Raw genomic sequence first — 24,443 nt, forward strand, 5'->3', positions numbered from 1 at the left:
TTTATCAGTCTTTTTATTTATATTTTTCTGGATATTTTTGATTTATGATTTCTGCCTTGGAATGTCTTCATCACCTCCAGATTATAAAAATAGTCTATTACATTTTATTCTTTATACTTTTATAGTTTTATTTTTACAATAAGGATTTTAATTGCTCTGGAAGTTACTTTTGGTTATAGTGTATAGTGTCAAATAAGGATTTTCCCAAATGAGAGCTAACTGGGCCAACTGATCCTTTTTTCACTAAATTAAAAATGCCTCCTTTATTATATACCAAATTGCTAATATCTGTTTTCTTTAATTGATCTGTTACCACTCTGTTTTGATGACTGCAACCTTGTCCTGTGTTTTGGTATTTGTAGAGCAAGTCTTCCCTGATTGTACTTCTTCAACATTTTAATTAGCTATCCTTGTATAATTTTTCTTCATAAATTTTATTTACCTATTTTTGAATTATCCAGTAAAAATAATTCAAAAGTCAAAAAATGTATACAGTGAAAGGCAAATTTTTCTCCCTCCCAGACTTCTAATCCCATAGTCTGATAGGCAGTCATTACTGTCAGTTTTAATATCCTCTTCCAGAAATAGTATATAAATATATATGTTTATGTTTATATTTTAAGCAAAACCAGGAGCACTATGTAAATTGTTCTGTACCTTGATTTTTTTTAACTTAACAACGTATCTTGAATATCATTTCATATCAAGATATATAGATCTACCTCATTTTTTGATTTATATAAGTTATATTCGAACATCTTCTTGAATCCTATTAAACTTTTCTATTAATGTAAGAATTTGAGGATTATTTTTTACTTCTTATATGAAAAATTTCAAACATACCTAGAGGTAGAATAGCAAAATAAAGTTCTTTGAACCCATCACTCAGATTCAACAGTTATTGACAAATGGCTAATCTCCTTTTATCTATAAACCACCTAGGCCTAACAGACATCTATAGAACAGTCCACCCACTTCCAGTAGAATACACATTCTTCTCAAGTGCACATGAAACATTCTCCAGGATAGACCATTATGCCATAGAACAAGTGTCAAAATTTTAAAGAAAACTATAGTCCAATATCCCTCATGAATATAGATACAAAAATCTTCCACAACACATTAGTATACCAAATCTAGCAACAATTTAAAAAAGAATATATGCCATGATCAAGTGGGATTTATCCCAGGATAACACAAGGTTGGTTCAATATATGAATATTAAGGCAATACACCATATTAATCAAATAAAGAACAAAAAGCACATGATCATATAATAGGTGGAGAAAAATAGTTTGACAAAATCCGCTACCCATTTGTGATGAAAAAAAGTCTCAATGAACTAGCAACAGAAGGCAAGGTCCTTAATTTGATGAAGAACATCTAAGAAAATTTATTATATGGTGAAAGATTGTTTTCCCCCTAAGACTGGGGAAAAAATTAAGGGTCTACTCTTGTCACTTCTATTTAATATTGTATTGGAAACCAGTGCAGTAAGCCAAAAAAAAAAAAAAAAAAAAAAAAAACGAACAACAACCAAAAAACAAAAACAAGAATTAGAGGCATTTGGATTGGAAGGAAGAAATAATACTGTCTTTATTTGCAGATGACATGATCTTATATGTAGAAAATAATTAATACATAATAAAAAAATCATAGGAAATTGGGATTGCAAGAGACATCCTTATCCTAATAAAGATCTGCAGAAAACCTATAGTCACCATCACACTTGGTAGTGAAACTCAGAAATCCTTCTGTTAAAGATCAGGATAGGGGTGCCTGGGTGGCTCAGTTGTTAAGCGTCTGCCTTCGGCTCAGGTCATGATCCCAGGGTCCTGGGATCGGGCTCCCGTCGGCGGGAGGCCTGCTTCTCCCTCTGCCACTCCCCCTGCTTGTGTTCCCTCTCTCGCTGTGTCTCTCTCTTCAAATAAATAAATAAAATCTTTAAAAAAAAAAAAAGATCAGGATAAAACACATCTCTGTGATATTTTACTAGAAACTGTAGCCAGTGTTCTTAGGAGAAAAAGTTTTCAGATTGGAAAGAAATAAACAAAACTGTTATTATTTGAAGATTAAGTAAATGTATGACACTTGGTGGGAGCCAGATTTCTTGTTGGAGAGGGTAATAATAAAATAAGGCTAGAATAAATCTTGGGATTCTGGATTAGAATTGGAGGCATCAGTATAATTCTTAATATAGTAAGAAAGTACCCAATAAAAGAATAGGACAATGTCAAAGGAACACAGGAGTGTTCAGAGCTTCTAATGGCCAAGGTGGAAGAATTTGAGCAACAAAATAAAGTAGTATTGGATTATACCCCAAAGTATAAAATAAACATCCATGAATCATTACTGATGTAAATAAATGATTAAATAAGCAAATAAATGAGGAAGTAGAGACATAGCTCACATACAGAAGAGTTCTAAAAAAAATTATGTAGGTATGTAATTCTTTTGGGGTTAATTTTTGTAAAAGGTGTAAGGTCTATGTCTAGATCCCTTCTCTCTCTCTTTCTCTCTCTTTTTTTTTTTTTTTTTTTTTTTGCATGTGGATGTCTGGTGGTTCTAGCACCATTTGTTGATAAGACTATCTTTGTACCATTTTATTGTCTTCTGCTTCTTTGTCAAAAATCAGTTGACTATATTTATGTGAGTCTGTTTCTGGGCTCTCTGTTCCAAAATGAAGTTTTTAAAATCAAGATGCTGCAGCCTTATTGTGTACTAGTACAAAAGAGATGTTGGCATTAGATAGGAGTTGATTTTCACATGCATATAGGTGGGTAGATTTGATGATGGGAGGACGAGGAAATTCCTTTCTCAGTGAAAACATAAGCGCCCGAGAGTGAAAATCTGAAACCAAATTTTTTTTTTTTTTTAAAGATTTTATTTATTTATTTGACAGAGAGACACAGCGAGAGCAGGAACACAGCAGGGGGAGTGGGAGGGGGAGAAGCAGGCTTCCCGCAGAGCAGGGAGCTCGATGCGGGGCTCGATCCCAGGACCCTGGGATCATGACCTGAGCCGAAGCCAGACGCTTAACGACTGAGCCACCCAGGCGCCCCTGAAACCAAATATTAATCAACTAAGTAAGTGGGAAGGTGAATTTCTAGGAGAACCAAATAGATAGCTAGGTAACTTGAGTGCTCATTTTAGATTTGGGATCATGAATTTTAAAAGGCTGATTGCAGAGCTGTGTGATTTTTCGTCTACATCATTCTGCTGCTTTAAGTGCGGGCAAAGAATCAGCTCTTTATTGGGTTTTACCAAATGAGTGGGTTTTAAGACAATAATGCAGGTGGAAGTTTTTTGTTTTTTTTTTTATGTTACATTAGTCACCATACGGTACATCATTAGTTTTTGATGTAGTGTTCCATGATTCACTGTTTGCCTATAACACCCAGTGCTCCATGCAGAACGTGCCCTCCTTAATACCCATCACCGGGCTAGCCCATCCCCCCCCCCCCCGCCTCTAAAACCCTCAGTTTTTTCAGAAGTTGGTTTTTTATCCTCATGTCATACCCAACCTCAGATCTAGAGACTGGGTTGATGTGTTCAAATGTTCTTTTTTTTTTTTTTTTTTAAAGATTTATTTATTTATTTGAGAGAGCGAGAATGAGAGAGAGAGAGAGAGTACATGAGAGGGGGGAGGGTTAGAGGGAGAAGCAGGCTCCTCGCCGAGCAGGGAGCCCGATGCGGGACTCGATCCAGGGACTCCAAGATCATGACCTGAGCCGAAGGCAGTCGCTTAACCACTGAGCCACCCAGGCGCCCCTGTTCAAATGTTCTTAATTGCTGCTTCCATGTTACTGCTCTTCCATTCTTCCTCCCATTTAAAGCTCATGCAATTAGATAACACTGACTGCCACCCTTCCTTAGTTCTGTAATCAACTGTCCTCCTAGTCATGCCTGCTCATTCAGTGAAGATTTTATCACCTGAGTCACTGTTTTCCTCTTCACTCTTGGGGAATTTAGTACCCAAATGGTGGAATAAGACTGAGGGGAAGCAGTGCCCTCAGCAGACATTCAAATTTCAATTAGTGTGACAAGGTGCAAGGAATACTTCCTGAAACGATTGAAATAACTTTAAAGAAATGGAAAGGGGCCTTTAGTAAAAAAAAAAACCTAAGTAGCTGTCTGAGCAATTTTATGGAAAGAACAAATATTTTGAGCTTTATCTAGGCTCAAACCCCTATAACATGGATATAAGACAGCTTTTGTTTTCTGGAGATAGGCCACACTTTTCCTGTTGATCCTAGTTGTTTTAGGACTTGATCTTGTATTTCATGTATACTTTCAGATTATATTTAAGAATCAAGCAAGCCGGCCTTATAACATCTACCCTCATGGAATCACTGATGTCAGTCCTTTGCACTCAGGGAGATTGCCAAAAGGTAAGTGTTACCTCAATTTCCATATGTATTACATCTCTATGCTTTACAGTACACACAAGAAAATGCTATAATTTTTGCTTTAAATAGTCATATGTAGGGACGCCTGGGTGGCTCAGCCAGTTAAGCGTCTGCCTTCGGCTCAGGTCATGATTCTGGGGTCCTGGGATAGAGCCCCACATTGGGCTCCTTGCTCAGCAGGGAGTCTGCTTCTCCTTCTACCTCTGCCGCTCCCCCTGCTTGTGTGCATGTGCGCTCTCTCTCTCTGATTAAAAAAAAATTTTTTTTTTAAAGATTTTATTTATTTGACAGAGAGAGAGACAGTGAGAGAGGGAACACAAGCAGGGGGAGTGGGAGAGGGAGAAGCAGGCTTCCCGCCGAGCAGGGAGCCCGATGCGGGGCTCGATCCCAGGACCCTGGGATCATGACCTGAGCTGAAGGCAGACGCTTAATGACTGAGCCACCCAGGCACCCCTGATTAAAAAAAAATTTTTAAATAAATAAATAGTCATATGTAGTCTTATAAAATTATGAGGAAAAATATTCATTCATATTTACCAGTTATTTACTATTACCAATGCTTTTTATGCCCACCTAAAGATCCAGATTTCCATCTGGCATCACTTCCATTCAGATCATTTCTCTTCAATCTAAAGAACTTCCTTTATCATTCCTTGTAGTGCAAGTATGCTAGAGATAGATTCTCTTAGTTTTATTTTATTTGAAAATGTCTTTGTCTTCACTTTGAAGGCTAATTTTGCTGGATATAGAATTCTAGGTTGAGAGGGCTTTTTATTCCTTTTATCACTTTGAAAATATTGTTTTACTATCTTCTGGCCTTCATAATAGCTAAACTTAGATTCCATTCAATTATTCTTACCCTGTATGTTATTGTTGTCTGACTGTAATTTTCTTCATATTTCTCCCACTTGAGGTTCACTGATCTTCCTGGATCTGTAAATTTATATTTTTACAAATTTGGAAAGATAGTGGTCATTATTTCTTCAAAAAAATTTTCTACCCTGTTCTCTATCTCCTTTCCTGGGTCTCTAATTACATGAATGACATTTTGGTATTGTCCCACATGCCTTAATATTTTCATCATATTTTTTTTCTTTCTCCATCTCATCTGCAAAGTGGATATTTTCTGTTGACCTATCTTCAGGTTCACTGACCTCAAACTGGAATTTCTGAGTCACAGTATATGTATTTCTATTTTTAATAGATAGCTGCACTTTTGTTCCCAGATAAAGTTATAATTCATACTCCTACTACTCATATATGAAAGTATAATTTCCCACATTATTGATACCTAGACATTGACAGTTTTTTAAAAAGATTATTCATTTATTTATTTGACAGAGAGAGAATGAGAAAGCACAAGCAGGAGGAGCTGTAGAGGGAGAGGGAGAAGCAGGCTCTCCGCAGAGCAGAGAGCCCAATGCGGGGCTCGATCCCAGGGCCCTGGGATCATGACCTGAGCCCAAGGCAGACACTTAACTGACTGAGCCACACAGGTGCCCCTAGACATTGACAATTTTTAAAACTCCTGCCAATCTGGTGGGTGAAAAGTGGTGTCTCAATGCTGTTTTTTAATTTTATTTTTTTATTATTTTTTAATTTTAATTCCAGTATAGTTAACATACAGTGTTATATTAGCTTCAGATGTACGATGTAGTGATTCAGCACTTCCGTACAACCCCCGGTGCTCATCAGGACAAGTGCCCTTCTTAATCCCCATCCCCTAGTTCACCTATCCTCCCACCTACCTCCCCTCTGGTAACCATCAGGGTGTTCATAGTTAAGAGTCTTTGTCTTGGTTTGCCTCTCTCTCTTTTTTCCTTTGCTTGTTTGTTTTATTTCTTAAATTCCACATATGAGTGAAATCATATGGTATTTCTTTTTCTCTGACTGACTCATTTCACTTAGCATTATACTCTCTAGCTCCATCCATGTCATTGCAAATGGAATAATTTCATTCCTTTTTATGCAGAGTAATATTCCATTGTGTGTGTATCACATCTTCTTTATCCCTTCATGTATTGATGGACACTTAGGCTGCTTCCATAATTTGGCTATTGTAAGTAATGCTGCAGTAAAAAAGGGATGCCTACATCTTTTTGATTTAGTATTTTCATATTCTTTGGGTAAATACCCAGTAATGGAATTACTGGATCATATGGGAATTCCATTTTTAATTTTTTAAGGAACCTCCATACTGTTTTCCACAGTGGTTATGCCACTTTGGATACACACCAACAGTGCAAGAGGATTCCTTTTTTTCCACATCCTTGCCAGTACTTGTTGTTTCTTATGTTTTTGATTTGAGCCACAGGCAAGGGAAACAAAAGCAAAACAAAAACTATTGGGACTGCATCAAACTAAAAAGCTTTTGTGCAGGGAAGAAAACCATAAACAAAACAAAAAGACAGCCTACTGAATGTGAGAAGATATTTGCAAATGATATATGCAATAAGGGGTTAATATCTAAAATATATAAAGAACTTATACAACTCAACACCAAAAATATAAACAATGCAATTAAAAAATGGGCAGAGGACCTGAGTAGATATTTTTTTCAAAGAATAGACCTCCAGAAAGCCAACAGACACATGAAAAGATGCTCAACATCACTAAGCATCAGGAAAATGCAAATCAAAACCCAAATAAGATATCATCTTACACCTGTTAGAAGGGCTAAATAAAAAAGATGAGAAATAACAGGTGTTGGTGAGGATGTGGAGAAAAAGGAGCCCACATAAACTATTGGTGGGAATGTAAATTGATACAGCCACTGTGAAAAACAGTATGGAATTTCCTCAAAAAATTTTTAAATTAAAATACCATATGATCCAGTAATTCCACTATTGAATATCTACCCAAATAAAATGAAAACACTAATTTGAAAAGATACATGCACCCCTATGTTTATTGCAGTATTATTTAGATACCACATCTCCTTATAAAATATGTGAGTTAAAACTCCAGTAAGCAGTCCTTTGGCATATATTTGGGCCTGAAATTCTCATGGTCAACTGGATTATCATCTGTAGCTTATCACTCTGGTTTTGATGTCTATTTTTTAAGCACTTGAGATTTTTTTTCTTCTTCATAGATTTTCACTTATTTATTATAAACATTTAATAATATTATTATCAGGTGCCTGGGTGGTTCATTCGGTTAAGCGTCTGCTCTATCACTTGCCAGTAGTGGCCGACGGAGGCTCCCTTCCCCCGCAGTCTATCTTCCCGAATATCGCCTCGGATTCACTTCTCCGCATGTCCTACCTTCCAGAAAGTGGTCGCTTTTCTATTCATAGAGTTGTAGCTATTTTCTTCGATCTCCGGTTGAGTTCACAGGTGTTCAGAATGATTTGATAGCTATCTAGCTGAATTCCTGGGACCAGACGAAATTTAGGTCTCCTACGCCTCCACCATCTTGGACTCTTCCCTCCTGCAAGTTTTTTATCGTGATGAAGTCCCAATAGTTCCTTTTTGCTTTTGTTTCCCTTGCCTTTGGAGACGTGTCTAGCCAGAAGTTGCTGCAGCCAAGGTCAAAGAGGTTGTTGCTTGTGTTCTCTTCTAGGATTTTGATGGATTCCTGTGTCACATTTAGGTCTTTCATCCATTTTGAGTTTATTTTTGTGTAGAGTGTAAGAAAATTCTTCTGCATGTGGCTGTCCAATTTGCCCAACCCCATTTGTTGAAGAGACTGCCTTTTTTCCATTGGACATTCTTTCCTGCTTTGTTGAAGATTAATTGACCATAGAGTTGTGGGTTCATTTCTGGATTTCCTATTCTGTTCCATTGATCTATGTGCCTGTTTTTGTGCCGGTACCATACTGTTTTGATCACTATAGATTTGTAATAAAACTTCAAGTCCTCGACCCACTTTTATTGTAAAACAATTGTGTGAATCTTAAGCTTATAATAGGCGCAAATTTAGTTTCAGTTTATTGAGAAGCTTCACATGTACGTATAAATTGGTAGAGCCCTCGAAATAACAGGATTTACCAATATGTGGCTTGTTATACTCTAATCAAGATATTTTGCGGTTTGGGTGTGGGTAGGCATGAAACATTTGAAAGATATGCCAATTCTGCCAGGAGAGGTATTCAAGTATAAATGGACAGTGACTGTAGAAGATGGGCCAACTAAATCAGATCCTCGGTGCCTGACCCGATATTACTCAAGCTTCATTAATCTGGAGAGAGATCTAGCTTCAGGACTCATTGGCCCTCTCCTCATCTGCTACAAAGAATCTGTAGATCAAAGAGGAAACCAGGTGAGTTCATGTCTTTCAAAGTTCTGGGTTTGATGGACTGATGATGCATATGAACTTTCAGATATTTGCTATACTCTCTCAGTGTACATCCCCCTATAGTCTGCAGAAAATATAATAGTCTGCAGTAGTGGCCAATAAAAGAAATGAGCTGGGTTTCTCACAGCTGTTTTTGAATTTAGTTTGGTTTAATAAACTTGCCTGCTGGATAGATAGGAGAGCCTCTCCTATTATATTCCTTTTTTTTTTAAGATTTTTTATTTATTTATTTGACAGAAAGAGACAGCGAGAGAGGGAACACAAGCAGGGGGAGTGGGAGAGGGAGAAGCAGGCCTCCCCCTGAGCAGGGAGCCCGATGCAGGGCTCGATCCCAGGACCCTGGGATCATGACCTAAGCTGAAGGCAGACGCTTAACGACTCAGCCACCCAGGTGCCCCTCCTATTATATTCCTATAATACTCATTCCCAGTCTAAAATTTCACTTTCTGGTGGCCACTGCCTGGGTCACTTGGAAGAGGATGTGACTCTTGATCTTGGGGTCATGAGTTCAAGCCTCTCATTGGGTGTAGCAATTACTTATATAAATAAAACTTTAAAAAATTTAAAATTCCACTTTCTGTAAATGATCTTGCTCATTTTTACATGTTGAACTACCACTCATTTTTAGATGACCCGTGAATCTGTATCAGAGTCTAGACTTCTCCCCTGGATGTCTCATCATGAGTGACTCAAAGACACCTCAAAATGAACATATCTGCAGCATCTAGCATAGTGCATGGCATGTAGTAGGAATTCAATAAATATTTGTTGAGCAGAATACAGGGAAAGATATAAAATATTTCAGAAATGTTTAGAATTTAGACCACTTATACTGCTTTAAGAAAATAAAGCTAGGGGCGCCTGGGTGGCTCATTCGTTAAGCATCTGCCTTCAGCTCAGGTCATGATCCTAGGGTCCTGGGATCGAGCCCCACATCAGGATCCCTGCTCAGTGGGAAGCCTGCTTCTCCCTCTCCCCCTCCCCCTGCTTGTGTTCCCTCTCTCGCTGTGTCTCTCTCTGTCAAATACGTAAATAAAATCTTTAAAAAAAAAAAAGAAAAAGAAAAAGAAAATAGGGGCGCCTGGGTGGCTCAGTTGGTTAAGCAACTGCCTTCGGCTCAGGTCATGATCCTGGAGTCCCTGGATCGAGTCCCACATCAGGCTCCCTGCTCGGCAGGGAGTCTGCTTCTCCCTCTGACCCTCCCCCCTCTCATGTGCTCTCTCTCATTCTCTCTCTCTCTCAAATAAATAAATAAAATCTTAAAAAAAAAAAAAAAGAAAAAGAAAATAAAGCTAAATTCTCTGCATAAGGAAAGCCTAATGCTGGGGTGCCTGGGTGGCGCAGTTGGTTAAGCACCCAATTCTTGAATGTGGTTCAGGTCATGATCTCAGGGTTGTGAGATCAAACCCCACATCAGGCTCTGTGCTCACTGCAGGGTCTGCTTAGGACTCTCTCTCTCTCTCCTTCTGCCACTCCCCCTCAAAATAAATAACTAAAATCTTTTTTAAAAAAAAAGAAAGGAAAGCCTAGTGCTTCTCAAAAACTCATTGCTTGCATCAGAATAACTCGTTGCCATATTGCTGAGACTTGACTGGATGTCAGTTTGGTTATTTACTACATAGGATTTTTACTAGTCTGAAAACATTTCCTTGGTTTAGAGAGTAAAGCACGTGAATTTTAAAACACATGACACACAAACCCAAAAAGGCATATATTTGGGCAAGTACCTGTCCTGACAAATTTTTCCTAATTATAGTTTTTTCCACCAGTTTTTTGGAAGAGGACTGAAATGTACCTCTATATTTTCCAATGTCCTCTCCTCAGCATTTTGGTTTCTGTAGCACTAGGTTATGCAAAATGAAATTTATACATATTAATGAAGTTTACACATTAAATCTTAACAGAATCAATTAGCAAATAACTCATAACTTTGGTTCATATACAAACTGCTCTTCTAAAAAGAACTTTAAACTTTTTTAACAGAAAACTTTAGATATTAGTGTTAGTTAACATTTTATGGCCCATCTTAACTTTGTTATTTGATTTCTGTTTTCTATTTTTAATTTTTTATAGATTGGTAGCTTTATGGAAAGGCAAGCCTTTCCATAAAGTTTAGGAAAGGCATTAATCTTCCTTGACTTGACTAACTTGTTTAAGAAAAACACTGAATAATCACTTGTTCTTTAAAGTTGCCCTGAGGACACATTTGCTCTAAAGTTACACTCACTGCTACTCCCAGGCCCTGGGACAATACTAATAGCATTTCTTTCTTTATGATCAAGTGATTATTCACGTATTATTATTATTATTATTTATTTATTTCAATATGTGTAATTAATAGATGATGTCGGACAAGAGAAATGTCATCCTGTTTTCTATATTTGATGAGAATCGAAGCTGGTACCTCACAGAGAATATGCAGCGCTTCCTCCCCGATGCAGATGTAGTGCAGCCCCATGATCCAGAGTTTCAAGTCTCTAACATCATGCACAGTAAGTAAAGCAGCACTCAAGTCCAGTGGGTAATGGATAAAGGAAAACTGAAGCCACCAAATTGATGTCCAGATAATGGATTAACTTATATGCCATGTAAGAGTCATATTTCCTTAAAAATTGTTACATGGGGGTGCCTGGATGGCTAGGTCAGCTAAGCATCTGACTTGATTTCAGCTCAGGTCATGATCTCCAGGTCATGGCATCAGTCCCTGTGTCAGGCTCCATGCTCAGTGGGGACTTGGCTTGAGATTCTCTCTCCCTCTCCCTCTGCCCATCCCCCTTACACAAGCTCTCTCTCTCTCTCTCTCTCTCACTCTCTCTAAAATAAATAAATCTTTTAAAAAATTAATATATATGAACGTATACAGTTTTATATAAAGGCTTAAGATCATATACTGCATATATTTTTTTCTTTTAGAAGGGATTTCAAAGGATAAATCAAATAAGACACAACTTTCGTTTACCCAAATATGCATAATCCATCCTTAATATAAAATGCACTCAGGGTTCCTAGCTGGCTCAGTTGGTAGGGTGTGCAACTCTTGAACTCCGGGTTGTAAGTTTGAGCCCCTTGTTGGGTGTAGAGATTACTTAAAACTAAAATCTTTTTAAAAATGTTTTTAAATTCACTCAATTGGTAAGTTACACATGAAATACAAAGGGAATGCAATTTTACACATGTAAACCAATTGCCAGCTATAGCAATTTAAGTCAAATCAATCAAGACACTGTACATTAAAAAAACAACATCTTTTTCCCAGCTTTATTGAGGTAGAATTGACACATAAAAATTATATATATTTAAGGTGTACAAAATGATTTTTTTTGTGTTTACTTGGCTGCCTCCTCCCTTTTATCTCTGTTTCCTTCCATATTACACCTTCCCACTAACCTTTTCATGTCCATGTAGCCCATGTTAAAATTTTCTCCATGATTATATAATCATATATATAAACATATAAACACATATAAACACACACAAACACGTATGTAGTCTTAGTCTGCTAGGCCTGCCATAACAAAGTACCAAAGAATGGGTGGCTTCAATAGCAGAGATTTACTTCCTTACAATTCTGAAGGCTAAAGGTCTGAGATCCAGATTCAGCAGGATTGGTCTCTTCGGGGGCCTCTTTCGTTGGCTTGTAGATAGCCACTTTCTGTGCCCTCACATGGTCTTTCCTCTGTGCATGTACATGTCTGGGTACAAATTTCATATGTTTTTTTTTAATTTAAATTCAATTAGCCAACATATAGTACATCATCAGTTTCAGATGTAGTGTTCAACAATTCATTATTTGCGTATAACACCCGGTGCTCCATGCAATACATGCCCTCCTTGATACCCATCACCCAGTTACCCCATCCCCCACCCCCCTCCCCTCTGTAACCCTCAGTTTGTTTCCTAGAGCCAAGACCCTCTCATGGTTTGTCTCCCTCTCTGATTTCTTCCCATTCAGGTTTCCCTCCCTGTCCCTATGGTCCTCCGTGTTATTCCTTATGTTCCACAAATAAGTGAAACCCTATGATAATTGACTTTCTCTGCTTGACTTATTTCACTTAGCATAATCTCCTCCAGTCCCATCCATGTTGATGTAAAAGTTGGGTATTCATCCTTTCTGATGGCTGAGTAATATTCCATTGTATGTATGGACCACATCTTCTCTATCCATTCATCTGTTGAAGGGCATCTCGGCTCTTTCCACAGTTTGGCTATTGCAGACATTGCTGCTATGAACACTGGGGTGCATATGGCCTTTCTTTTCACTACATCTGTGTCTTTGGGATAAATACCCAGGAGTGCAATTGCTGGGTCATAGGGTAGCTCTATTTTTAATTTTTTGAGGAACCTACACACTGTTTTCCAGAGTGACTGCACCAGTTTGCATTCCCACCAACAGTGTAAGAAAAAAAAAAGAAATGGAAAATTTTAAACTGAAAGATAAATGAATCATGAGAAAAAACTTCATATTATATATACTATTTTTCCCTAGCGCTGGAGTTTTGCAGTCCTGTGTGCTCCATAAACTTGTTGTTTGCCTGTTGTTCCAGCTGGTCTTCTGGGGGAGGGGCCTGCTGTGCTGATGCTCAGGTGTCTTTGCCTGGGTGGAGTTGCACCGCCCCTTGCCAGGGGGCTGGCCTCAGTGTAAGCTGCTTCTGGTTGCTCTTTGTGGCTTTTGTTCCCTGAAGGCTTTCTGTGCCTCTTTAGAGGATGAATATAAAAATGGCCACGCCCTGATCTCCAGCCCCAGACCTGAAAGATCACAGTCCCTTCTCTTCAGTAAACCCTCAGGGATAAGCAGTCTTCACTTCTGTGTGTGCCAAACTGCAAACTCCTGCAGTGTGCACCCACAACAATCCCCCCAGGGGAAGGCGGAGGGAAGCAGTGTTTTTGCCCTTTGCAAGGCCTGCACACAGAGAGCGGTTGCCCAGTCGTGCCGTGGTTTGTGGTTTATGGCGAACTGAGCTGAGAGCCCCCTCCTGGGCTCACTGACCATAACTGGTTTCCCTGCTCCAACGCTTGGGAACTCTTCAGGCTCAGGCACCCCTGTTCTTTCTGTGACCCCAGGGATCCTGAGACCACACTGTCCCACCTAGGATTCTGCCCTGCTTTGCCACCTGAGCACCTTTCAGGCAGGGAAGTCCCTCACCGGAGCTGACTTCTAGAAGTTCCAATTTTGGAGTCCACTGCTGTATCACTTTCAGGTAGCTGATTGAGGCTCCCTCCCCCCATGGTTTATTTTCCGATATGTTGGTTCAGATTCACTTCTCCATACCTCCTACCTTGCAAAAAGTGGTTGCTTTTCTATTTGTAGAATTGCAGCAATTTTTTCCTTAGATCTCAGTTTGAGCTCACAGGTGTTCAGAATGATTTGACAGCTATCTAGCTGAATTCAAGGGACTAGGTGAAATGAGGTCCCCTACTCTTCTGCCATCTTGCCTCCCCTCCACAAATTTCCTTTTCTTATAAAGACACCAGTCATAGGGGCGCCTGGGTGTCTCAGTCAGTTGAGTGTCCAACTCTTGGTTTCAGCTCAGGTCATGATCTCAGGGTTGTGAGATTGAGCCCTGCATTGGGCTCCATGCTCAGTGGGAAGTCTGCTTGAGTTTCTCTCTTTCCATCTCCCTCTGCATGCCCCTCTCTCTCAAATAAATAAAATAAATCTTTAAAAAAAAAGACAGTAGTCATATAAGACCTCATTTTAATGAATGACCTATTTAAAGACCCTGTCTCTAAATACAGTCACATTCTGAGACACAAGGGGTTAGAACTTCAACATATGAATTTGGACGGGAGCACAATTCAACCTATTACAAAAATACATATGTGTATGTGTTTTATACATACACACAAATCAGAATGGTCAAAAATATGATAAAGAATTTCAGTCTCGGGGCACCTGGGTGGCTCAGTTATTAAGCATCAGTCACTCTGGGAGACAACTTGGCAGGTTCTTACAAATTTAAACATATACTTAACATATGATCCAGAAGTACCACTCCTGGATATTTTCCCTAGAAAAATGAAAACTTATGTTCACACAAAAACCTGCCCATGAAGGTTTACAGAAGCTCTATCCATAAGTGTTAAAACTTGGAAACAGAGAACTTAAGTCTTGACCCAGGGGTACCCCAGAAGCACTCACCCTGTGGTCATGCAGCCCACTCTTGGAGCAGCACCAGGAAGGAAAGCCACACCAGAAGGGGAGAAATGCCTCAAGGATGAAGCTACCAATCAGGAGGAACCAGAGGCTAGAGTCTAAGCCCAAAGTGAAACTGTATGGAGAACCTGTGAGAGCAGCACATACATGTAGCTGAGAGTGAAATCCTCTTCTTCATTTACCACTTCTGAGGTTCACCCCTCTGCACCCAGCTCCAGTGATGAGGAAATAATTGAATTCTTTGTCCAGGAGCTGAGTAAGCAGCGCTCCCCCTGACCACAGGGACCCAGAAGAGCCCGTCTCTCCTTTCTGCACACTGCACTTGGCACCCTGCCTTCCTTGCCCTGACTTGACTTGAAATTGGCTGAAGACTACAGGAGAATGCCTCTTACCCACTTCCCATCCCAACTGGAAAATTCCAAGTGATGTGGCCTCACTGGCACCACGCCCACATGTGGTGGGAATTTCACATCCCCTTGTTCTAGATTCACTTTAAGGCTTAATGCCTTTGAATTTCTGTTTGCTTTGTAAATACATACACATGTATGTATGCATTTGTGTTTTGCAGGATGGGGGAGAAAATTTTTTGGTTTTGATAAAATTGGGTGTGAGGAGATTTTGAATGCTATAGCTCCAAGCTTGTTCCATTTGGGGCCAGCAATTTAAAGTGGGGGGATGTCCCACCAAACTAAGAGAGTCTCCCCCCAAACCAGGGACCTCCTTCCCACTAGTGCCTTCCCCCCTGCTTTCTTTTTCTTTTTAAAGATTTTATTTATTTATTTGAGAGAGAGAGAAAGAATGAGCAATGGTGAGGGGTGGTGGGGAGAGAGAGAGAGAGAGAAGCAGACTCCCTACTGAGCAGGAAGCCTGATGCAGGGCTCGATCCCAGGACCCAGAAATCATGATCTGAGCTGAAGGCATATGCTTAACTGGCTGAACCACCCAGGTGCCCTACCCTCCCCCTTTCTATGAGGAATTAAGATGCTATAACTTTTTGGAAACTCAGTTTTGGGGGGTTTTATTTGGATATGTTTTGGGGTCCATGCCATTTTTATCCCCTGGGGAAAACTTGATGACGAAGAAAGGAAAAAAGGAGGAAACCTGTCCTTTCCCACCTTCACTGTAGCTTCTTGAAAATGGGCCTCTGTAGAACAAATGTGCCAGTTTTTGTTAAAAAACAAAATAAAAAACTTGGAAACAATCAGAACGGCCCACAGTAAGCAAATGATTAAACAAACTGTGGTACATCCATACACTTGAATATTTTTCAGCAATAAAACAGAATGAACTATTGATATACACAACATGAATGAACCTCAAAGGCATTAAGCCGAGTGCTAAGATCCAGTCTCAAAAGGTGACATACTGTATTATTTCATTTACAAGGCATTCTGGTGAAGGCAATGGTTATCAGAGCTTGGAGTGGAGGAGGAGTTTGACTATTTGCAATGAAGAACTCCAGTACAATGGAGTTTTCTATGTTAAGTGAGATGTTCTGTATCCTGACTGTGCTCGTGGTTACACACATTGACATATGTGCTAAAACTCATAAAACTGTGCACCAAATAAGAATCAATTTTACTCTGTAAACTTCTATTTTTATTTTTTAAAGTAATCTCTGCACCCAACATGGGGCTTGAACTCACAACCCTGAGATCAAGAGTCACATGCTCCTCCAACTGCTGGGGTATGTCTCATATAGCAGTGTTTGTAGTGCCTAAAACAGAAAAACTAAAATCAAAGATGATGCCTATTGTTAGAGGAAGGTTGAATATATTCTGGCACACTCATAATATGAAATATTATGAAGCCATTAAAAAGAATGAATTAGCGGGGCACCTGGGTGGCTCAGTCGGTTAAGTGTCTGCCTTCAGCTCAGGTCATGATCTCTGACTCCTGGGATTGAGCCCCACGTCGGGCTCCCCACACCATGGGGAGCCTGCTTCTTCCTCTCCCTCTGCTTGCTGCTCCACCTGCTTGTGCTCTCTCTTTCTCTCTGACAAATAAATAAATAAATAAAATCTTTTTTAAAAAAAAAAAGAATGAATTAGAGCTGTACCCAGCTACTTAAAGCAATTTCTATGAAATATTGTTGAATAATATATTGCAGGTGCAGAAAAAGTGTATATAATATGATCTCATTTTTGTAAAATAAACAATGACCACAAAAGAGAAACCATAGATATGTATGCATATAGGTCTATGTAGAGAATGATATGGTTTCAAGACAGGATGATATGTTCTAATTGTTCTGGATTGGGGTCTTTCCTCAGTATTTCTAATCATATCTCTAGCACTTTACTCCCACTTTGTTTCAAGAACAAAATTTTGTAAATTATATCAAGAAATACTATGGCAATATAAGTCTTGAGAAGAGGGATTTGATGTTCTCTTTTTTCAAATCCAATCCATTTAGCCCATCTGCAGGGGATTTATGGTAATATCTTACTTTGTGTTTCCTATTTTTTCTGAATTTTTCTATTTCTCTTTGAGGAGGATTACCCTTTTTTTTTTTTATGTTAAGTTAGTCACCATACATTACATCATGTAGTGTTCCATGATTCATTGTTGGCGTATAACACCCAGTGCTCCATGCAATACATGCCCTCCTTAATACCCATCACCAGGGGGCGCCGGGGTCGCTCAGATGGTTAAGCGTCTGCCTTCGGCTCGGGTCATGATCCCAGGGTCCTGGGATCGAGCCCCATATCGGGCTCCTGGCTCAGCGGGGAGCCTGCTTCTCCCTCTCCCTCTGCCTCTCCACCTGCTCATGCTCTCTTTCTCTATATCTCTGTGTCTCAAATGAATGAACAAAATCTGAAAAAAAAAAAATACCCATCACCGGGGTAACCCATCCCCCCATCCCCCTCTCCTCTAAAACACTGTCTGTTTCTCAGAGTCCATAGTCTCTCATGGTTCATCTCCCCTTCCGATTTCCCCCCTTCATTTTTCCCTTCCTACTATCTTTTTTTTTTTTTAACATATAATGTCTTATGTGTTTCAGAGGTACAAGTCTGTGATTCATCAGTCTTACACAATTCACAGCGCTCACCATAGCACATACCCTCCCCAATGTCCATCACCCAGGCACCCCGTTCCTCCCACCCCCCACCACTCCAGCAGCCCTCAGTTTGTTTCCTGAGATTAAGAGTCTCTTATGGTTTGTCTCCCTCTCTGGTTTCATCTTGTTTCATTTTTTCCTCCCTTCCCCTATGGTCCTCTGTCTTGTTTCTCGAATTGAGGAGGGTTACTCTTGAAATATTGCCATTCACACAAAGTCTGTTGTTATTTGTTTTATTTTGTGTCCAGAATTATTGAAATATAGTTGACACATAACATTGTGTAGGTTTAAGGTGTTGATTTGATAGTTGTATATATTGCAAAATGATTACTCCCATAGTGTTAGCTGACACTTCCACCATGTCACATCATTACCATCTCTTTTTTTCTAGTGAGAACATTTCAGATCTCTCTTAGCAAGTTTCAAGTATGTAATACAGTATTATTAACTATAATCACCATGCTGTACGTTAGATCCCAAGAATTTATTCGTCTTCTCACTAGAAGTTTGTATCCTTTGACCAACATCTGCCCATTTCCCCCATCCTGCCATCCCTGGTAACCAGCCATTCAACCCTGGTTCTGAGTTCAGCTTTTTTAGATTCCACATATAAGTGGAATCATACAGTATTTGGCTTTCTCTGTCTGACTTATTTCACTGATGATCACATTTCCCTGATGATTAATGTTGAGCACCTTTTCATGTACCTGTTGACCAATTGTATGTCTTCTTCGGAAAAAATTCTATTTAGTTCCTCTGCCCTTTTTAAAAATCAGATTTTGTTTTGTTATTGAGTTGTATGAGTTCTTTATATATTTTGGATATTAACCCCTTATCAGATAAATGATTTGCAGATATTTTCTCCTGTTCCTTAGGTTGCCTTTTCATTGTGTTGATTGTTTCTTTTCCTGTGCAGAAGCTTTTTAGTTTGATATAACCCCACTTATTAATTTTTCCTTTGTTGCTTGTGCTTTTGGTGTCATATCCAAAAGAATCATTGCCAAAACCAATGTCAAGGAGCTTTTTCCCTGTGTTTCTAGGAGTTTTACAGTTTCAGGTCTTATGTTTAAGTCTTTAATCCATTTCAAGTTAATTTTTGTATGTGGTGTAATGTAAGGCTTCAATTTCATTCTTCTCCATGTGGTTATCCAGTTTTCCCAACACCATTTATTGAAGACACTACCCTTTCCTCACTGAATATTCTTAACATTTTTTAAAGATTTTATTTATTTATTTGAGAGACAGAGAGCACAAGGGGGGGCAGGAGAGACAGAAGGAGAGGGAGAAGCAGACTCCCCGCTGAGCAGGGAGCCCGGGATGATGACCTGAGCCAAAGGCAGATGCTTAACCCACTGAGCCACCCAGGCGCCCCCCTCATTGAATATTCTTGACTACATTGTCAAATATTAGTTGACCATATATTTAAGGATTTATTTCTGGGCTCTCGATTCTGTTCCATTAGTCTATGTGTCTATTTTTATGCCAGTACCATACTGCTTTAATTACTACAGCTTTGTAGTATAGCTTAAAATCAGGAAATGTGATGCCTCCAGCTTTGTTCTTTCTCAAGACTGCTGTGGCTGTTCAGGGTCTTTTGTGGTTCCGTATGAACAGTCATATTTTCCATCAGCATTTACCAATAGCTCATTCTCTTTTGCTACCTGTTTGAAATGCTGTCTTTATCATATATTAAATTCCCATTTATATCTGTGTCTCTTTCTGGATTCTATATTCTGATTGATATATTCATCTATACCTGCATATTACCACACATTTAATTATAATAGATTTATAGTATCTTGTAATGCTTTGTAAGGCAAGAAATTTTGATTCTCAATTAGTTGCACTAAACTAGAGTCTGAGCATTGCTTAGTTGATTTGTGGACCACCACCCTGCAGAACAGATATATGGAAGAGGCTTTCAGAAACAATTCCCTTTATAGACTGAAGTCAAAAAGTTACTTTTGTTTAGCTTTTTATGTAGAAATAACTTCAAACTTAACAGAAATTCTGCAAGAATAGGATAGAGAACTCCCATATACCCTTTACCCAGATTCACTAATTTTTAATAATTTTCTATATTTGCTTTATCATTCTCTTTTTTCTCTATATACTCACTTTTATTACTTATTTTCTGTTTTAAAAAAGATTTTGTTTATTTATTTGACAGAGAGAGACACAGCGAGAGAGGGAACACAAGCAGGGGGAGTGGGAGAGGGAGAAGCAGGCTTCCCGCCGAGCAGGGAGCCCGATGCGGGGCTCGATCCCAGGACCCTGGGATCATGACCTGAGCTGAAGGCAGACACTTAACGAATGAGCCACCCAGGCGCCCCTTATTACTTATTTTCTAATTGAGAACAGGTTGCCCTTTTATCTCTTAGTACTTCATTGTGCATTTCCTATGAATACAGATATTCTCTTATGTAACCGAAGTGGAATTATGAAATTCAGAAAATTTAACATTGATATAATACATTTATCTAATTGGCAGCCAATATTCTGATTGTATAAATCAGTGCCATCTTTTGTAGTATTTCCTCCCTCCAGTTCATGAAGGGTCAAGGTCTGTGATTCTTCTCACTTTGGGTTTGGGACCTAGCTGATCAAGTATTAATAATCTACTTTTTTTGGAAAGTATAATGCTATCTCTTCTTGGGAATAAGGTAATGGACATAACATATAATTATTTCTAATCATATCATGACAATCTCAAATAATAAATCTGGATACTGCTAAAATCTCTTGCTCCCCATTTCTTTTGCAGGCATCAATGGCTATGTTTTTGACAACTTGCAGCTGTCAGTTTGTTTGCATGAGGTGGCATACTGGTACATTCTAAGTGTTGGAGCACAAACTGACTTCCTGTCTGTCTTCTTCTCTGGATATACCTTCAAACACAAAATGGTCTATGAAGACACACTTACCCTATTCCCATTCTCAGGAGAAACTGTCTTCATGTCAATGGAAAACCCAGGTTAGTTATTTATGTTATTCTTTTTTTAAGATTTTATGTATTTATTTGAGAAAGAGAGAGAGAGCGGTGGGAAGGGGCAGACGGAGAGGGAGAAGGAGTCCTAAGCAGATTCTGCACTGAGCTTGGAGCCCAACGCAGGGCTCAATCTCACAACCCTGAGATCAGGGCCTGAGCTGAAACCAAGAGTCGGACACCCAACCAACTGAGCCACCCAGGCACCCCAGTTATTTATATTATTCTTTTACTAACAGCTGTGATCACTTCACTAGCCATGCATTTGCTCATATGTAGGCAAATACTAAATGGTTCAAGTGATCTTAATAATTGCAAGGCATTTTAATGACAACAAAACATCAGGTATTTAACTTTAAAGTCTTTCCTCTAAAAAGTGCCTTACTTACCATTGGCCAAAATTATAAGTGTGTTTATTAAACTATAGTGGTGAATATACATTTATACATGCAATTAACATGTGAAGCTAAATATGTTTCTGTGTGCTTTGTGAACTGTGTACTCTTATAAATACCCCCTAGAAGCCTTTGGGAGTGCATTGTAATCTCTCTTTGTACGCATACCCTCAAACCACTGGGAACCCTTCAGGACGAATGTGGCTGGCAGTTTCTCATCTTCTCTCTCCCTCCATAACCACTGCAAGGCTTTTGAAAGCACCAGCCCTGTGATCAGGAGGAACACTGACCTGGCCTAAATCCAACACAGATTGTTGCTTCAATTATACAGTTTAGTAACAAGTGCTAGGCCACTCTGTGCTCCAGTCCCTCCCACCTCTATCATCTGCAGAGGAAAGCACATAAAACTACCTGCAGATTATAGTTATTCTCTTACATGGAAGGCTTTTCTGGAGATAAAACTCTCATGGGAAAATTTCTGGGGAATAAAAGCCAGTCTCATCATATATAAACATATGTTCACCTTTATACCCAGAAACTTATCTTACTTCAAGTACTGTACTTTTGTGGGAAGTGAGTAAAGAAGAACCTGACAGAACTCCAATAATGTCTCTGAAAGTATCTTTTATATTTATGTTTATGTCTTTGTTATCTGTTTTATATCTAATTTGCAAACTCTGAGAACAGAGACCTTGTTTATCTTATTCATCACTGTATCTCTAAAGTTTATAGCTCCTGGCCTATAATAAATGCTTAATAAATATTTTTCCCATTAATGAATGAATCAAATATGTACGAAAAGATTATGAAACAGTATGTATAATATGGTTGTAATTGTCTAAGCCAAAGAGAGAAAGTGTCTGTATGTGTATGTGTGTGTGTATAAGCAGAGGAAAAAATATTTTAAATATCAATATTTTGAGAAGCTTTTAAATTATTTTGGTGATCACTTAAATTCTAAAGACAAATTAAAACTCTGCTTTATGTGTCTTGAGGAAAAAATTTTAATAAAATATCACTAATTACAAAGCTCAAGCCAAAGCCGCTAGAGATTTCCTGTGTTCAACATGGTAAAGTCTGATCCCTTTTGTTTATTTTATTGAGGTAAAATTCACCATTTTAACCTTTTAAAAGTATACAATTCAGTGGCTTTCCAGTACATGCACAGTGTTGTGCAACTATTACTATTATCTAATTCCAAAATATTTTTATCACCCCAAAGAGACCCTTTACCATTAAGCAGTCACTCCCCATCCCCCCTTTCCTAACAAGCACTAATCTACTTTCTGTCTGTAGGAATTTACCTCTTCTGAGTATTTCATATAAGTAGAATAATACAATATTTGTCCTTTTGTGTCTGGCTTATTTCATTCAGTGTAATGTTTTCAAGATTCATCCATGTTGTAGTGGGTCTCAATACATCATTCTTTTTGTCACTACACACTTCACTTTACACTCTCTGCTTTAACCACACATCACCATAAAAAATAAATGATAATTATATGATGTGATAGAGGTGCTAGCTAATGCTATGGTGGTAATCGTATTGTAATATATTAATGTATCAATCCGCTCTGAGGGATTTCTTCTCATGGGGAAAGGAAACAGGAGGACTCTAGCAACTCTAATCACCACCTGAAGACCTCCACAGTCTTCACAGATACTGAAGCCAGCTCACAGAGCTGCTCAGAGTTTAAGCTGTATCTTCTCCCCAAGGATATGATGCTGGCCCTGCTCCCTGGGGCCTAGGCCTCCATAGCACCTGCCATCCTCAGGGCCTGAGGCACCACCACAGTACCCCATCATCCCTGGGGCCCATGCTGCTGTTGTACCCTGCCCCCAAGCACCAAGCCATCAGAGCACCCCACCCACCAGGGCCTAGGCAGTGGGGCATGCCCCAGAGACCTGGACCCCAGCTCCATGGATGATCTATGCATGCCTGAGCTTTGGTCACTGACACAAGCACAGCAGATGTGCCCATGCTCCAAGACCCCTGAAAACCAGCATTACCACTACTGCATGCACCCCTCTGCCCCAGAACCTAACACCGTCACCAAGGCCTGGACACTCACCTGCCAGACCCAGCACCAAGATGGATCCCCCTAGCTAGGACATTGACCTGTGGGTGAAAAGGAGAACAAGAGGACCCCAGCCAGCCTCCAACAACTCTCACCGCCACTGCTACCAGACACAGCCTTGGCCACCAAGGGCCTCCCCCTCCATTCTTCACTGACATTAACCTCAGCTGACAGAGCTGCATAGAAATGATGCTACTGTGCCCTCCCTGTAACTGGACCTGCTGAACCCCACCCACAGGTGAAAGTCACTCCCAATCAAGTCAGTCCATACAGATTGGAAGAGGTGATTGCTCCCTCAAATGTGCAGACATCAAACCTGACACAACCAGAGGAACACAGTAACTTTCCAGAGAAATGGAAATCTACAAATTGCCTGTAAAGAAACACAAACTTATTATTTTAAGGAAGCTCAGCAAGATATAAGAGAACACAAACAGGAAATTCGATAAAATTAGGAAAATAGTACATTAACAAAATAAGTTCAAAAAAGAGAAATCACTTTAAAAATTCTGGAGCTAAAAAGTACAATGAGTGAAATGGGAGGAAAATACATCAGACTTAATCAAACAGAAGAAAAAATCTGTGAATTTGTGAACTCAATAACAAGTCTTTTGAAATTATCCAGTCTGAGAAAAAAAAAAAAAGGAATGAAGAAAGCCTACAGGACCTAAGGGATACCATTAAATTTTTCCCAAGAAGACATACAAATGGCCAATAGGTATATGAAAAGGTGTTCAAATCACTAATCATCAGTAAATGTAAATCAAAACCAAAATGAGATATCACCTCACATCTGTTAGGATGCCTATTATTAAAAAGACAAGAGATAGCAAATGCTGGTGAAGATATGGAAAAAAAGGAACCCGCGTGCATTGTTGATGGAATGTAAACTGGTGCAGCCACTCTAGAAAACAATATGAGATTCCTCACAAATTAAAAATAGAATGATCCTGGGGCGCCTGGGTGGCTCAGTCGTTAAGCGTCTGCCTTCGGCTCAGGTCATGGTCCCAGGGTCCTGGGATCGAGCCCCGCATCGGGCTCCCTGCTCCACGGGAAGCCTG

The 24,443-nt window shown here is 39.3% G+C and overlaps 1 protein-coding gene and 1 long non-coding RNA gene across 19 annotated transcripts in view; one reads left to right on the forward strand and one right to left on the reverse strand.

Annotated features, from left to right (window-relative positions):
• The window catches only part of F8 (coagulation factor VIII), a 128,539-nt gene that overhangs the window by 44,542 nt on the left and 59,554 nt on the right, over window positions 1-24,443 (forward strand). For all 17 annotated transcript variants that reach the window (XR_013444558.1, XR_013444561.1, XR_013444559.1 and 14 more), the window contains 4 exons: window positions 4,298-4,391; window positions 8,458-8,672; window positions 11,050-11,200; window positions 20,688-20,897. Coding sequence is in view for 12 of the 17 variants with exons in the window: in XM_078064133.1 (XP_077920259.1) it covers window positions 4,298-4,391; window positions 8,458-8,672; window positions 11,050-11,200; window positions 20,688-20,897 (670 nt within the window). In the remaining 5 variants the exon portion in view is untranslated. The remainder of the gene's footprint in view (window positions 1-4,297; window positions 4,392-8,457; window positions 8,673-11,049; window positions 11,201-20,687; window positions 20,898-24,443) is intronic.
• Window positions 16,242-24,443, reverse strand: part of LOC144380422 (uncharacterized) — a 32,501-nt gene continuing 24,299 nt past the window's right edge. Inside the window, exons 3-4 of one of the 2 annotated variants that reach the window (XR_013444565.1) lie at window positions 16,702-16,858; window positions 16,242-16,579 (exon numbers count right to left, since the gene is read on the reverse strand). This is a non-coding gene — a long non-coding RNA (uncharacterized LOC144380422). The remainder of the gene's footprint in view (window positions 16,580-16,701; window positions 16,859-24,443) is intronic. The other variant, XR_013444564.1, reaches the window with a different exon arrangement.

This window comes from Halichoerus grypus, chromosome X (assembly GCF_964656455.1).
Source record: "Halichoerus grypus chromosome X, mHalGry1.hap1.1, whole genome shotgun sequence".
Classification (NCBI taxonomy): Eukaryota; Metazoa; Chordata; class Mammalia; order Carnivora; family Phocidae; genus Halichoerus; species Halichoerus grypus.